Source organism: Rhineura floridana, chromosome 5 (assembly GCF_030035675.1).
Source record: "Rhineura floridana isolate rRhiFlo1 chromosome 5, rRhiFlo1.hap2, whole genome shotgun sequence".
Classification (NCBI taxonomy): Eukaryota; Metazoa; Chordata; class Lepidosauria; order Squamata; family Rhineuridae; genus Rhineura; species Rhineura floridana.
The window spans coordinates 183,672,920-183,686,722 of NC_084484.1; the positions used below are offsets into that span (position 1 = coordinate 183,672,920).

General features: G+C 49.0%; 1 protein-coding gene across 1 annotated transcript in view; it reads left to right on the forward strand.

Annotated features, from left to right (window-relative positions):
• Positions 1-8,489, forward strand: part of PPME1 (protein phosphatase methylesterase 1) — a 37,354-nt gene extending 28,865 nt beyond the window's left edge. The window contains exons 9-14 of the mRNA XM_061629108.1: positions 99-231; positions 4,010-4,139; positions 5,376-5,420; positions 7,092-7,156; positions 7,480-7,547; positions 8,413-8,489. Coding sequence (XP_061485092.1) covers positions 99-231; positions 4,010-4,139; positions 5,376-5,420; positions 7,092-7,156; positions 7,480-7,547; positions 8,413-8,431 — 460 coding nt within the window. The 3' untranslated portion in view covers positions 8,432-8,489. The remainder of the gene's footprint in view (positions 1-98; positions 232-4,009; positions 4,140-5,375; positions 5,421-7,091; positions 7,157-7,479; positions 7,548-8,412) is intronic.
• The last annotated feature ends 5,314 nt before the right edge of the window (positions 8,490-13,803 follow it).

The following is a 13,803-nucleotide window of genomic DNA, read 5'->3' on the forward strand; positions in this document are numbered from 1 at the left end:
CTCTCGCTTTTCCTCTTCAGTCCCACGCTGCCAGACCCTCCAGAAAAGAAATCCATTGGCCAGTACTCTTTTAATTAACCCCCCTCTTTTAAAATCAGGTGTGAAGGAGCTGCAAGCCCCGGAGGTCCTAAAACCATTGTGGAGGGCATTATAGAGGAAGAGGAAGAAGAGGAGGAAGATGATGTAAATGGAGAATCTGTGAACAAAAGGAAGAAAGACGACGATGCAGAGGTGAGGAAGATTCTTCCCCAACAAGGGTCAGGGAGGGGGAAATCTGTGGCCCTCCAGGTGCTGTTGGCCTCCATCTCCTGCCAGCCCCAGAAGCCAGCCTGGCCGATGGTCAGGGGGGGTGGGAGTTCCATTCCTCTGACTTCTGGAGTGTCACAGACGTTCGCCATTCCTGACCTTCATGGCGCCTCTCGTTGCTCTCTCGACCCTTCGCATGCCTCTTCAAAAGCCTCCTTTAGCTTAACCCAGCGATTCTCAAACGGTGCGCCCAGGCACACTGGTGCGCCCTAAGAGGTGGCTAGGTGTGCCTCGAATATTATGAAAGTGTATTTTAAAAATGAGAAGAAATCCATTTGTATAGGGTAAGTAATAGTTTTCTAAGTTTATTTTTTTATTCATAGTTTAAAATATATTAATATATTTTTTATTTTGTATACGAAATGCGCCAGAAAATCTTTGTATGTTTTACGGTGTGCCGCAAACCAAAAAAGTTTGAGAACCACTGGCTTAACCCCATCATTCCCCCTTCCCAACTGTAGCCAAGGCTGAAACACATTGCCTGTGTTTCCTCTGCCTCCACCCCCCAGTCACGTTTCCTTCCCTCCCTCCCTTCTACGGCCCCGCCCTTTCGCATTAGCGTATAAGCTGTTTATGGAGCCCCCTCTCACTTTCCCTGATCCCAACTTTCCCAAGCTGTGATTGGCTGCAGCTCCCCAGAACGTGTTTTATATGAGGAAATGTAAATGAGCGCAACTGCAACTGGTTTATTAGAGCCAGCAAAAGACAGCCATGCAGGTAGAGAGCAAGCTTTTGAATACAGCAGAACCCTTCTTCAGGCAGAATGTCAAGCAAATTTCTGGGATGGGGTGGAGAGAGGAGGTGGCTGGGCATAATGGAAAGGTCATCAGGCCCTCTTTTGGGTACCACACGCCGCACAAGTTTATCTAAGTAGTCTTCAAGGCAGAGCTTTTATTGTACTTTGGAATAGCCCCCCTGCTGCAAAGTAGGGTGGCACTAACCAGATTTTTTTCAGGGTAGCATTGTTGGATACTGTCCTTGTTAGTTTTACAGATGGATTTAACCTATTATTGAGCCAGTGTGGTGTAGTGGTTAGAGTGTTAGACTATGACCTGGGAGACCAGGGTTCGAATCCCCACATAGCCATGAAGCTCACTGGGTGACCTTGGGCCAGTCACTGCCTCTCAGCCTCAGAGGGAGGCAATGGGAAACCTCCTCTGAACATCGCTTACCATGAAAACCCTATTCATAGGGTCGCCATAAGTCAGAATCGACTTGAAGGCAGACCATTTCCATATTGTGTTAATTTTTTGTTACGTACACCACCATAATATTTTTGAATGGTGGGCACTTAAAATTTTTTTAAATGAATAAATATTCCATTTCTATCCCACCTTCCTCCATCATGATGGCATGCGTGAGATTTCCAGGTGGTCTCCCGTCCAGGCACTAACCAGAGCCAGACCTGCTTAGCTGCAGCAGGGATGGCTGCCTCCTGTACCTGGAGGCTTTTTCCCTCAGCTGTCTAATTTTGGTGTGGGTGTGGGTGTGTGGGAGAGAGAACTTCCTGCAGTTTCTTCTGAGAAAAGTATTCTCTTGTTTTTCCTCAGCTGTCTCATTTTAGCGTGTGAGTGAGAGAGAGGGTGAGGGTGGGAGAAAGTGAGAGTGGGAGAGGGAGGGAGAAGGAGAGAGTGAGTGAGAGAGAGAGAGAGTGAGTGAGAGAGAGAGTGAGTGAGAGAGAGTGAGTGAGAGAGGGTGAGAGAGAGGGTGAAAGAGAGGGTGAGGGTGGGAGAGAGTGAGAGTGGGAGTGGGAGAGGGAGGGAGAAGGAGAGTGTGTGAGGGGGAGAGGGAGAGAGGGAGGGGGAGAGTGAGTGCGTGAGTGTGAATGCTTCCTACAATTTCTTCTAAGAAAAGTATTCTGCTGTTTTTCCTCAGCTGTCTCATTTTAGCATGTGAGTGAGAGAGGGTGAGGGTGAGAGAGAGGGTGAGGGTGGGAGAGAGTGAGAGTGGGAGAGAGAGGGAGGGAGAAGGAGAGTGTGAGTGAGAGAGAGTGTAAGTGAGAGAGTGAGTGAGAGAGGGTAAGGGTGGGAGAGAGAGGGAGGGAGAAGGAGAGGGAGTGAGGGAGAGAGTGAGGGAGAGAGTGAGGGAGAGAGTGAGTGCGTGAGTGTGAGTGCTTCCTACAGTTTCTTCTAAGAAAAGTATTCTGCTGTTTTTCCTCAGCTGTCTCATTTTAGCGTGTGAGTGAGAGGGTGAGGGTGAGAGAGAGGGTGAGGGTGGGAGAGAGTGAGAGTGGGAGAGAGAGGGAGGGAGAAGGAGAGGGTGAGTGAGAGAGAGTGTAAGTGAGAGAGAGTGTGAGTGAGAGAGGGTAAGGGTGGGAGAGAGAAGGAGAGAGTGAGGGAGAGAGTGAGTGCGTGAGTGTGAGTGCTTCCTACAGTTTCTTCTAAGAAAAGTTTTCTGCTGTTTTTCCTCAGCTGTCTCATTTTAGCGTGTGAGTGAGAGGGTGAGGGTGAGAGAGAGGGTGAGGGTGGGAGAGAGTGAGAGTGGGAGAGAGAGGGAGGGAGAAGGAGAGGGTGAGTGAGAGAGTGTGAGTGAGAGAGAGTGTGAGTGAGAGAGGGTAAGGGTGGGAGAGAGAAGGAGAGAGTGAGGGAGAGAGTGAGTGCGTGAGTGTGAGTGCTTCCTACAGTTTCTTCTAAGAAAAGTATTCTGCTGTTTTTCCTCAGCTGTCTCATTTTAGCGTGTGAGTGAGAGGGTGAGGGTGAGAGAGAGGGTGAGGGTGGGAGAGAGTGAGAGTGGGAGAGAGAGGGAGGGAGAAGGAGAGGGTGAGTGAGAGAGAGTGTGAGTGAGAGAGGGTAAGGGTGGGAGAGAGAAGGAGAGAGTGAGGGAGAGAGTGAGTGCGTGAGTGTGAGTGCTTCCTACAGTTTCTTCTAAGAAAAGTTTTCTGCTGTTTTTCCTCAGCTGTCTCATTTTAGCGTGTGAGTGAGAGGGTGAGGGTGAGAGAGAGGGTGAGGGTGGGAGAGAGTGAGAGTGGGAGAGAGAGGGAGGGAGAAGGAGAGGGTGAGTGAGAGAGTGTGAGTGAGAGAGAGTGTGAGTGAGAGAGGGTAAGGGTGGGAGAGAGAAGGAGAGAGTGAGGGAGAGAGTGAGTGCGTGAGTGTGAGTGCTTCCTACAGTTTCTTCTAAGAAAAGTATTCTGCTGTTTTTCCTCAGCTGTCTCATTTTAGCGTGTGAGTGAGAGAGGGTGAGGGTGAGAGAGAGGGTGAGGGTGGGAGAGAGTGAGAGTGGGAGAGAGAGGGAGGGAGAAGGAGAGGGTGAGTGAGAGAGAGGGTGAGAGAGAGGGTGAGGGTGGGAGAGAGAGGGAGAGAGAAGGAGAGTGTGTGAGGGAGAGAGTGAGTGCGTGAGTGTGAGTGCTTCCTACAGTTTCTTCTAAGAAAAGTATTCTGCTGTTGCTGTGATGCAAAATGCTGCAGACTGAAATAAATAGCCTTGTAAAGTGCGTGTGTGCGTGCGTGGAAACCTGTTAGGCTCTTCTTCATCTTATGCTTCCATGGATTCAGCCGGTGTCTCTGTACATCAGGGACTGGGTCCCTGGTGCCCTCCAGATGCTGTTGCCCTCCATCTCCCATCAGGGCCGATGGGCACTGCAGTCCAGCAGCATCTCGGAGGGCTACAGCTTCTCCGCCCCCGCCGTACCCGCTAGCCAAAGGCTTGCGCTGCCCGGCTGCACGCTGTGTTTACCAGCGGGCACCTTCTGTCCCCCCTTTGCTAGACCAAGAAGCAGGTGGCGTACACGTGGCGCATTGAGCTGGCGAAGACGGAGAAGTACTGGGACGGCTGGTTCCGAGGCCTCTCTAACCTCTTCCTCAATTGCCCTGTCCCCAAGCTGCTGCTGTTGGCCGGTAGGTGCCTGTCGCCCGCCTGGCTTGCCTGGGTGGAGGACGGAGCGTGCGCGCGTGTGTGTGTGTGTGTAAATTAGCCTACTGTACAAAAGTAATATTCACGTTTGTTACTGTGCCCGCTTCTGCCTCTGCCCACCGCTGGCACGGGCCCCCTCTGGAAGGCGGGCCGGAAGGAAGTGCGGCCTTCAGGCTGAAAAAGGGTTCCCCATCCCTGACCTGTAAGTATGTGGGGTGAAGGGACTCAGGGCTACGTTTATGCAGTTAGCAGAGTCAAGTGAGGCAGCTTGCCCCTGGACTGTACCACTATGGGCTGCGGGTGGGGAGCTGCAAATGCTCCTGGGCCATTTTAGCTTTGTCTGGACTGCACCACTACGCACTGCATCTGGGGAGCTGCAAATGCTTCTGGACATTTTTTTTAAAAAAAATAAAATCCCAATGCAGAGAAGCGAAGTGTGCCAGGACAAAGGGGAGGGGCTGAACCCTTTCCCCAGGCATGCTCGCCTGTCTTTCTGCTGCCTCTCTCTGCATTGAGGGTTAGGGTTGGAGGAGGAGAAATCTGTTCTGTTTGCATTTTAATTTGCACTTCCTGAGCCAAAACACAGCTAACCTTAAAAGATCTGCACTTCTGCAAATGCCCCCACCCCACCCCAAGAAGATGCATATATTGGGGGTGAGCGTGCACATTAACAAGTACGCTTGGGAGAATAATGTGCCATGTTTATATTAGGGAAGTGGGCGCACAAATTCCACAACTCATAGAAATTTGTTTGAACTTTTTAAAAATGTCTGGGGCTTTTTCCAAACCGATGTTGACATGGGGCAAATTGAACTTAAGATTGCAAAAGTGGGAAGGCAAGATTGACATTGAGGGGGAGGGGCTCGACATGGTTGAGACTTCCCTGGGCTTCTGAGCGTCAGCTCTGATGCTCTCCCACTAGAACGCTACTGGGATTTTTGTACAAGCTGCTTTATTCTAATTTGAAGGGCGTCTTTTTTTATTTATTTAAGGTGAAGGCTAGAGAGGAAATTTCCAAGCCTTGACACTTCTGGCACTCCCTTGTCCTCACCTGTAGCAAAATAGTACTTCCAGTAACTTTGGGGGGCTTCACCCTTTCTCTCCCTGCGCCTCCCCCTTTGTATACCATGTTCTTGCAGGATGACCAGCAGGCAAGAAAACCTGAAACTAATTCCCCCCCCCCCTTCTCTTCTCTGCCCCTGCTCTGGAATCATTTTTAGGTGTTGACCGACTGGATAAAGACCTGACAATTGGCCAGATGCAAGGTAAACATGTTAACATTCCGGGCTGTGGTTGGTTTCCAAGAGGATCGTTGGCATTGCCTTTCGAGAGATAATAACAAGAGGTCAGGATGGTGGTAGCTGGCACTAGAGATTTCAACAGTGACTTCATTCGTTCGTTGGTGTATTTGTTTATACTGCTTTTTGACCAAGGTCCCCAAACTGGGGAACAGAATAACATGTAGAAGTAAATTCTACATAGTTCTAGTTTTGGTCTACAAAGCCCTATACAGCTCGGGACCAGGATACCTGGAAGACCGTCTTACCCCTTATATACCAGTCGATCGCTGCGTTCTGCAAGTGAGGGCCTCCTGCAGATTCCCTCTTGTCAGGAGGTTCATTCTGCACGATATAGGAAGCGGACCTTTAGTGTGGCGGCACTGACACTTTGGAATTCCCTCCCTTTGAATGTTAGCCAGGCGCCTTCTCTGCTATCTTTTCGACGCCTTTTGAAGAGTTTCCTCTTTCAACAAGGCTTTTAGGTTGAGACCTATCCCAGTCTGCGTCTGTGTTAGAATTGCTTAATATGTTTTTTAATAATGCTTTTAACCCTTTTTTAAAGTTGTTGTTTTTTAATGTTTTAACTCTTGTTTTGTTTTAATGTATTTTAAGGTCTGTTTTTATGATGTTTTAAAGTGTTTTTGGTGCTTTGTTTCTGGCGGGATACAAAAGAAATAATAAATAAATAAATGCGATAAAATTACAGTAAATACAAATTCAAAGTTACACTATAAGTCAATAACTAGATAAAATAGCAAAAGCCCAGGCACACCATGAATCACGCTTTATGCATCATGAGTTGCATTTGTGCTGTCACCACATATGCAGCCGCCATCCACAAATCAGTCCAAACAACAAGCTCACCACCCCCCTGGAAGCAGCCATGGCTTGTGGCAAAGTTCTTGTAGTTACTGTCCAGGGCAGGCCTGACTTCAGGTTGATAATGCCCTTTGCTTATTGACTGAAGGTCTTTAAGTCATAGGCTGGGTTGTACAAGTATGCACATGCTGTGATTCTGCAGAAGTGAACAAAAAGGCACTTAGTGTGTGATAGAAACCTTATTTATTGTTTTTTATTTTAAAAAAGCATGTTTCTAGTCCTTATGTCTGCAAGTATATGCTTGAAAGTGTGTTGGCAATGTGTACTTAATCTCAAAAGCCCGAGAGGAGGCTGCACTGTGGGCTTTCACACTGACTAGATCTTTGCCCAACCCCAGTGCCTAGCCAAATCAGAATGGTGCAAACGTCCCTAATTTGCATATAGATGGTCACAGCATTTGGGCTCGCAGAACGTCTCTTTCACTCTGTGTGAGGAATCCCCAGAGCCCTGCTTAGAGCCAGCCCTTCTGTTAGGCAGAGTGAGGCAATCACCACAGGCCTGTCATGTGCTATACTGAGCTAGATTGCTGCCCTTGGGTGCACTGGAGGACACTATCCCATTGCCAGTGGGCTAGATTTTAGTGGCAGCCTGCTCATCTTCTGCATGTGAAGTGTGGGGGGTGGAGTGGCATCCGGCCCTTTGCCTCAGGCGGAAAAAAAAAGTCTTGTGCGAGCCCTGCATACTTCCTGCCAGGGATCTGTGAGCTATGGAGTCATCCCAAAAGATAAAGAGCAAAGGATTCTGGGAGTCACGCCATGCCCTCTCTTGCACCTGCAGGGAAATTCCAGATGCAAGTCCTTCCACAGTGTGGCCACGCAGTACATGAAGACGCTCCAGACAAAGTGAGTGAGTGAGTGGTGGCACAGTTGCAGCTTCTTGGGCAGATGCTCTTAATGTTGGGCAACAAATCCCCCAGGATTGGCCCATCAGGATCGTGCAAAGGGGGGCAAAGCCATATTGATGTGAAAAGTTGCTTCCGCTGACCAGCTCTTAGTGTGTATTCCTAATTTCACCAGGGGAAGAGTTAAAGGGGTGTGTGTGCAGAGTATGGCATCCCCAGCAGTCTGGACTTTTTCAGGGCTCCCTCTGTATGCCAGCCTCTGAGTTTGGTTGTGGAGAAGGTTTCTCTTTTAAAAACCTCTGGCTACGCTCCTTTCTCTTCCAGGTTGCTGAAGCAGTTGCAACTTTCTTGATCCGTCACAGGTTTACAGAACCCATCGGTGGATTCCAATGGTGAGACTTGTTGGGGCAAACAGCCCTTAGGTGGCCTCCTCTCGAGCACAGGAATGGCTGACATGGAGCCTCCTTTCCCCCAGATGTTCTTGGACTGCAACTCCCAACAGCCCCAGCCAGCATGGCCAGTGGTCATGGATGACAGGAGTTGGAGCTGGCTGCTCCTGTCATAGCAGATGAAATGATCCTTGTGCATCACTGGGCTGGGGATGCAAGGCCTGCATAACGGGGTTTGTCAAAGGCAAAGAGGACCTTTAGATCTTCTTCTGAGGCCCTTCTCCAGGTCTCCCCTTTGAGGGAAGCTCAGAGGGTGGTGATGAGGGAAACGGCCTTTTCAGTTGTGGCTCCCCATCTGGGAATACACTCCCCAGTGAGGTCTGCCTGGTGCCTTCATTGACATCTTTTTGGGGCCAGGTAAAGACTTCCCTTTTTTCTGAAGCTTTGACTGAGATCATAGAGTAGTAGAGTTGGAAGGGGCCTATAAGGCCATCAAGTCCAACCCCCTGCTCAATGCAGGAATCCAAATCAAATGAGATGATGCTGTTTTGTTGTTAGTGTGCCGTCAAAGTTTCCTGTAGCTCTTGGGGGGGGGCTTGTTTTGCTTTATTTATGGTATAATGTATTTATTTTTAAATGTGTTGTAAGTTGCTTGGAGACCTTCTGATAACAAGAGACTCAATAAGTCTAATATTATTATTGGGTGGTATTCAATGCTAGTCTTACTCAGAGTAGGCCCATTAATAGACATGACTAACAGGTTCATTAATTTCAATGGGTCTACTCTGGATAGAACTTAAATACAATCATTATTATTCTGTTGAGAGTTTATCAGCTGATCTCTTTTCTTTTCCCCCTCTCTCACCAGTGTTTTTCCTGCTTGTTAATAACCTGATGATCCTCCCAGCACTGACTCCTGTTGTAAATAAAACTGCATCCGAGGCCGCTGTGGTGTCTTCTGTATCCTTCCTCGTCAGTCCATTTCAGTTACCGATTGGCGCAAGACTTCATCCCCATAGAGTTCAGTCCATGGCTAGATCCTCTACGTGCCCGTCACCACCCTTTGCCCGCAAGCAGGGCCTTGTTCCCCCTGGATTTTGGGGGGGTGTTCTTTCCGTTGCCCTGAGGAAGCAAGCTGGAGAATTCAGAGCAGCTCTCTGTGACATCACGGGTGACCGCGAAGGATCCTCTGCACAGCCCTGACTCCTGTACCAAAACCTGAAAGCTAAGAGATCTTTTGCCCAGAAGGAACATGTCACAACCCCCCCCCCTCCTTCTACCCCTTCTTCCATCCGGTTTTTCCTGAGCATATAGGATGCCACCAAGTTGCAGATGGATCTAGGTTTTCTTCCTCCAGAACCAAGGCATTATTTGCTTGATTTGGGCAAATCTTTCTTCCATCCACCTTTCTCCTGTTAAGTAGGAAAATACAAGTTTGTGGTAGTGCAGTCTTCCTCAACATGTATGAAGCCAAAAGCTGAACTCAGCCCACCAGCCATGGCTTGCAGCCTGTTGTTAGCTTAACCGATTTCCTGCCTTTGCCTTCCCCGGCAAGCAGCAGCAGGAAAAGGCTTCTGGAAACCCTAGAGGGCTGTGTTTTGGCTTGGTGGGACACTAGTCCTGCAAGCCTGCACTCCGGTTTTTATCTCCTAGGGGGAGCACAGTAGTGAAGATTCAGGGATGGGCCTTAAAAGGGGGACGTTTTCTGAGGGTTTCCCAGCCAGAAATTCAAGAGCTGAGCATGATACGATCTCCAGGTGTCCCTAGAGAAACAGCTGCTCAGCTTGGTGGTTCAGATTCATGTGCCGATCCATAGTTTTGGGCAACTTTCAACGAGCAAGAAGAGGCTGTGGCACAGAGAATCTCATTGAAGTGGGGGTAGCTGAAATAAGAGCGGGCAGCTGTTCCTTCCTTGGTTTCAGGGCCCTTTGCTGCTTATGCATTCCTCACCTAAACTTGTGTCCTCTTAAATATGGCAAACCCAAGTGTCAAAGGTAGCATTCAAATCTTCATCAGTCTAGGGACTCTGGTGGGAAACCAGGTGAAATCTGGAGTGCTCTGTGTGCTTATGCAAGAGAAGGGGTGTTCTTGCATTTTTATGCTTTCAAGGCCCAGTTGAGCAAGTTTTCAATCAGATGGAAGAGAGGAGCATATTTGTGTTGGGATTTGGAGTCCACGGCTCTTGGTGGTGGTGGACGGAAGCCGTAGCAAGGATCTTGGGGGGTGGGGGGTGTTGCTGGGCACTGCAGTCAAACCCTTCTGCAGCCTCTGGTGAAGAGAATGAATGCAAAATGCAGGTCAGCAAGCAGGGATGGCTTTATTCCAAGGATGTGATTGACTGGGAAGTTCTCTTGTAACCTTCCTGCTGAAATGCACAGCGCTTGTGCAGCTCCTGCTCATTCCAGCAGGGCGTTTGCGAGAGAACTTCCCAGTGGACCGAGCGCTATGGGACCAAGAAAATCGGAAGCTTTTGCCAAGTTGGTGGGGTTGGGTCACACCCCCATTCTTTCTGTCTCTCTGTGGGTGCAGTTTGGAGTCATTCCTGTCATGGGAGAGGTGGGCAAGGCATGCTGAAAGACGGAGCAATCCATGCACGTTGGCCTGCGAACATTTTCTGGTTGGGAAACCTTCAGGAATCTATAGTTCACAGCCCTGCAAAATCCCACACACTGTTGTGGGAGCAGCGTGCGAGGACCAGCCCTTGCACCCGACCTCCTTGTGTGCTTCCCAGTTATCCCCCCACCCCCAGGAACACCCTTGCAGCTAGGAAGAAAGCCCCCACAGCTCCCCTGTCTGCCCTCCACTCTGTGGGCTGGAGGAAAACCTCAAAATGCTCTCTGTAGTTGCCACCTCTTGGGCCTAACATGCCAGCTGGAGGGCCAAGCAGAATAGTTCACACCCCAGTGGGATTTCCAGCTTCCCACCTTCATCCTTTTTTTTATCCCCCCCCCTCCTGTTGCTGCTGCTGGCGGCAGTGTCAGCAAAGGCTTTCCTGGGCTCCGAGGCAGAGAGATGGACTGAGGGGCTCCCCTCTAAAAGTTGGATGGCTTGACAATGACCTGGCTGGGGGCCTCGTTTGGTGGGGGGAGCGCTCCTCCCCCCCCCCCAGTTGAGGCACCTTGCTTTGGGTCATCCCCTACTCTGGAGATCCCCACTGCCTGAGATGTTTAGGATGCTGGTGCTTTCAGGGACTGCGGAGATCTCTTTCCCCTGTTTGAATGAGCTGGCCTGCATCCCAAGGGCCTTGGAAAGAGAGGGTGTGTGTGTGTTCATTGCCAATTGTTGCTAATTTCATTTGCTGGTTTTCTTTGAACGGAAGTTCAGTTTCTGAATTGAAAACAATGGCTTCCTTCGTGTGTGTGTGTGTGTGTGTGAGAGAGAGAGATGAAATCCTCCTGGACCTCTGGCCGCCCTCCCACTCCAACCCCTTGGGTATTCCTGGGATTTGGTAGCGCAACAGAGAGTGCAAAGCAACCATCTCCCATTGCTAGGTTCTGTGTGTGGCTTCCTAAGTTCAGGGCCTGGGCAGCTTCTCTCCATTCCCTCCCAGCCTCCCAAGCTGATTCTCCAGCATAAAACCCCTTCCATTTCCCCCCCCTCCCCGCTGAGAAGGGAAGACCGGAGTCCTCATTTAGTGGCGGCCCCTTTAATAACACATGCTGTGCTGTTGGGTTCTGGAGGGGGGGATGCTTTGGTTGCCCCCCGCCAACGGTGGTGACGACGCCCAGCCTTGTTTTATGAAAATAAATATTTCGCTACCTGCTGTGGTATGGTTTTTCTTTTGTAATTGATAAGGATTCTGTGTATACAATAGTAAGTGAGGAAGAAGGTTGGAGAGAAGAGATGTTTAAAGTAGGGGTGGGGAACCAGTTTTCAGTCAGGGCTGCATTTACCCTGCGGGCTATGTGCCACGTGCCAATGGTGGGTGAGACCAGAGGTGAAAGTGGGTGGAGCAATACGAATGTCCTGGTTTTATTTATATACATACAAACATAATTGTGATTAACAAAACAGAGGTTTTTATTCTGCTACCAAAAAGTTTTGGCTTCCGCCTTCATCAGCTGCTAACAATGGAACCAATGACCTGGAGAGATGGTGGGCTCTCCAACACTGGAAACATTCAAGAGGCAGCTGGACAGCCATCTGTTGGGAATGCTTTGATTTGGATTCCTGCATTGAGCAGGGGGTTGGACTTGATGGCCTTATAGGCCCCTTCCAACTCTACTATTCCATGATTCATCAAGCCTGGGTCAACAGGCATTAGTGCTTGGGATCTGGTTTAATGAGTTCATCCCAGAGTGCAGGACACAGGAAAAACTTCAGAACTGTTAGAGCCATACGACAATGGAACCAATTGCCTAGAAAGGTAGTGGGCTCTCTGACATTGGAGACATTCAAGAGGCAGCTGGACAGCCATCTGTCGGGAATGCTTTGATTTGGATTCCTGCATTCAGCAGGGGGTTGGACTTGATGGCCTTGTAGGCCCCTTCCAACTCTTCTATGATTCTATACAAATGCTGCTTCCAAGGTGGCAGTTATAGAGCTTTGAGGAGGGAATGCTCAGAGGGGCTTCCCTTGCACAAGCTAAGGGAGGTTTGTGCTGTCCTCCAGGTTAAGGCCTTGTGGTGCCAAATGTGTCCAGGGTGCAAGAAATTCTCCCTCTGAGTCGCTGCTGTTGGATCTGTTGACATCTGCATAGCTGTTACAGATGAGTCCAACAGGCTGTGGCCCTCGGTATTAAAATGGTTTGCAACTGCTTGCTCCACTTTTGACGAAACCAAACTCCTAAGTGTCAGAACCTGCACCCAAATTTGCAGATTTTTTTACTCTGAAGGGGGCCAACTGGTTAAACCTATGTTAAAAGTCTACCAAGCCAAAGTACTGCCAAAGATTCTCTATGGTGTAGAACTTTGGGGCTCGGCAGGCAAGTCGAAACTCGAGGTTCTCCAAAACTCTGTAGCGAAGCAGATCACCGGACTTCCGCCTGGAGTGCCCTCAGCCCACGTGAGAGCTGAGCTAGGCCTCCCCTCCTTGTCGGCTAGAGCCGACTTGGCCACATTGAGATTCTGGCGCAAAACCCTTTTAAGGGATGATGCCACCATAGCCAGGCTCTGCTGGCAGGAGCAGCTTAAACTGGAGAGCCAACGCTACCAAGCCCTTTTGGCCGCATATGAACTCAACGGGGAGGATTTACTAACTCTCCCTCCCACTGGGCTCCGGAATTGAGTTTTTGATCTGGATGCAAACCAAGACAGGGCCACGATCGCTACCTCCCCCTTCTCTCCATGGTACCCAGACTTTAAGCCAAACCATGTTCTCTGTCAATATTTTGAGACAATCACGCGCCCCCCCCCCTCCGGAAAGCTTTTATGGAACTTTGGTTCCAAACAATGTCCTCAGCTTTCCTGGAAGGGCGATACCAGAAGATACCCCACTCTCAGTGGCTTTGTATTTTAGGCTGTGGGGCAGTTGAGGACATCATTCATTATATGCTGCACTGCCCTTTATATGATGACCCCAGAAGAAAATTTTTAGCTTCAATTATAAACTCTCACGGGGGCGGGCACCCCGGGGAATTAGTTAACATCCTTCTAGGTGACACAACTAACTACATTACACTGGCTATAGCTAACTTTGCCTTTGCGGCTAAGAAACTGAGAGCCGCATACGCAAAAACCGTTCCGAGATAAAGCAGGAAAGAGTCTTTCTGCTTGCCTTGCGGCCTCTTGTGTAATTTACCAAATTTTGTGCATCATGTATCTCCCTAAATCTTGTGTACTATGTACTCTTTTATGTTTAGTTTTAAGTCTTACCTTTTATCTGCATGCCATTGCAATGGCCTATGGCTGTAATGCAATAAACTAATACAATACAATACAATACAATACACTTTATTAGTCAAGGTTGCTGATTTGTAGTTTCTGAAGTGTGTATATTATTATTATTAGATTTATTAGTTGCCCATCTGGCCAGTTGTCCAGCCACTCTGGGCGACGTACAGAATAAAAACATACAAATAAATTAAAACATTAAAATCTCAACAGTAGTAATAAACCTAACCCACCCCAAAAGTATATATTTTTAGGTGATTAATGGAATCCTTATAGGGAGCTAGAGCAAGCTTGGGTGAAGTTCTCTTTGTTGCTCATGCACCCCTCCACCCATCCAAGCAAGAGGCATTATCACAGTTAAAGGGCACATTGTTGTCAGGCATAAGCACCTGAGGATACACAGCAGGGTTATTCCATAGTCTAAACAT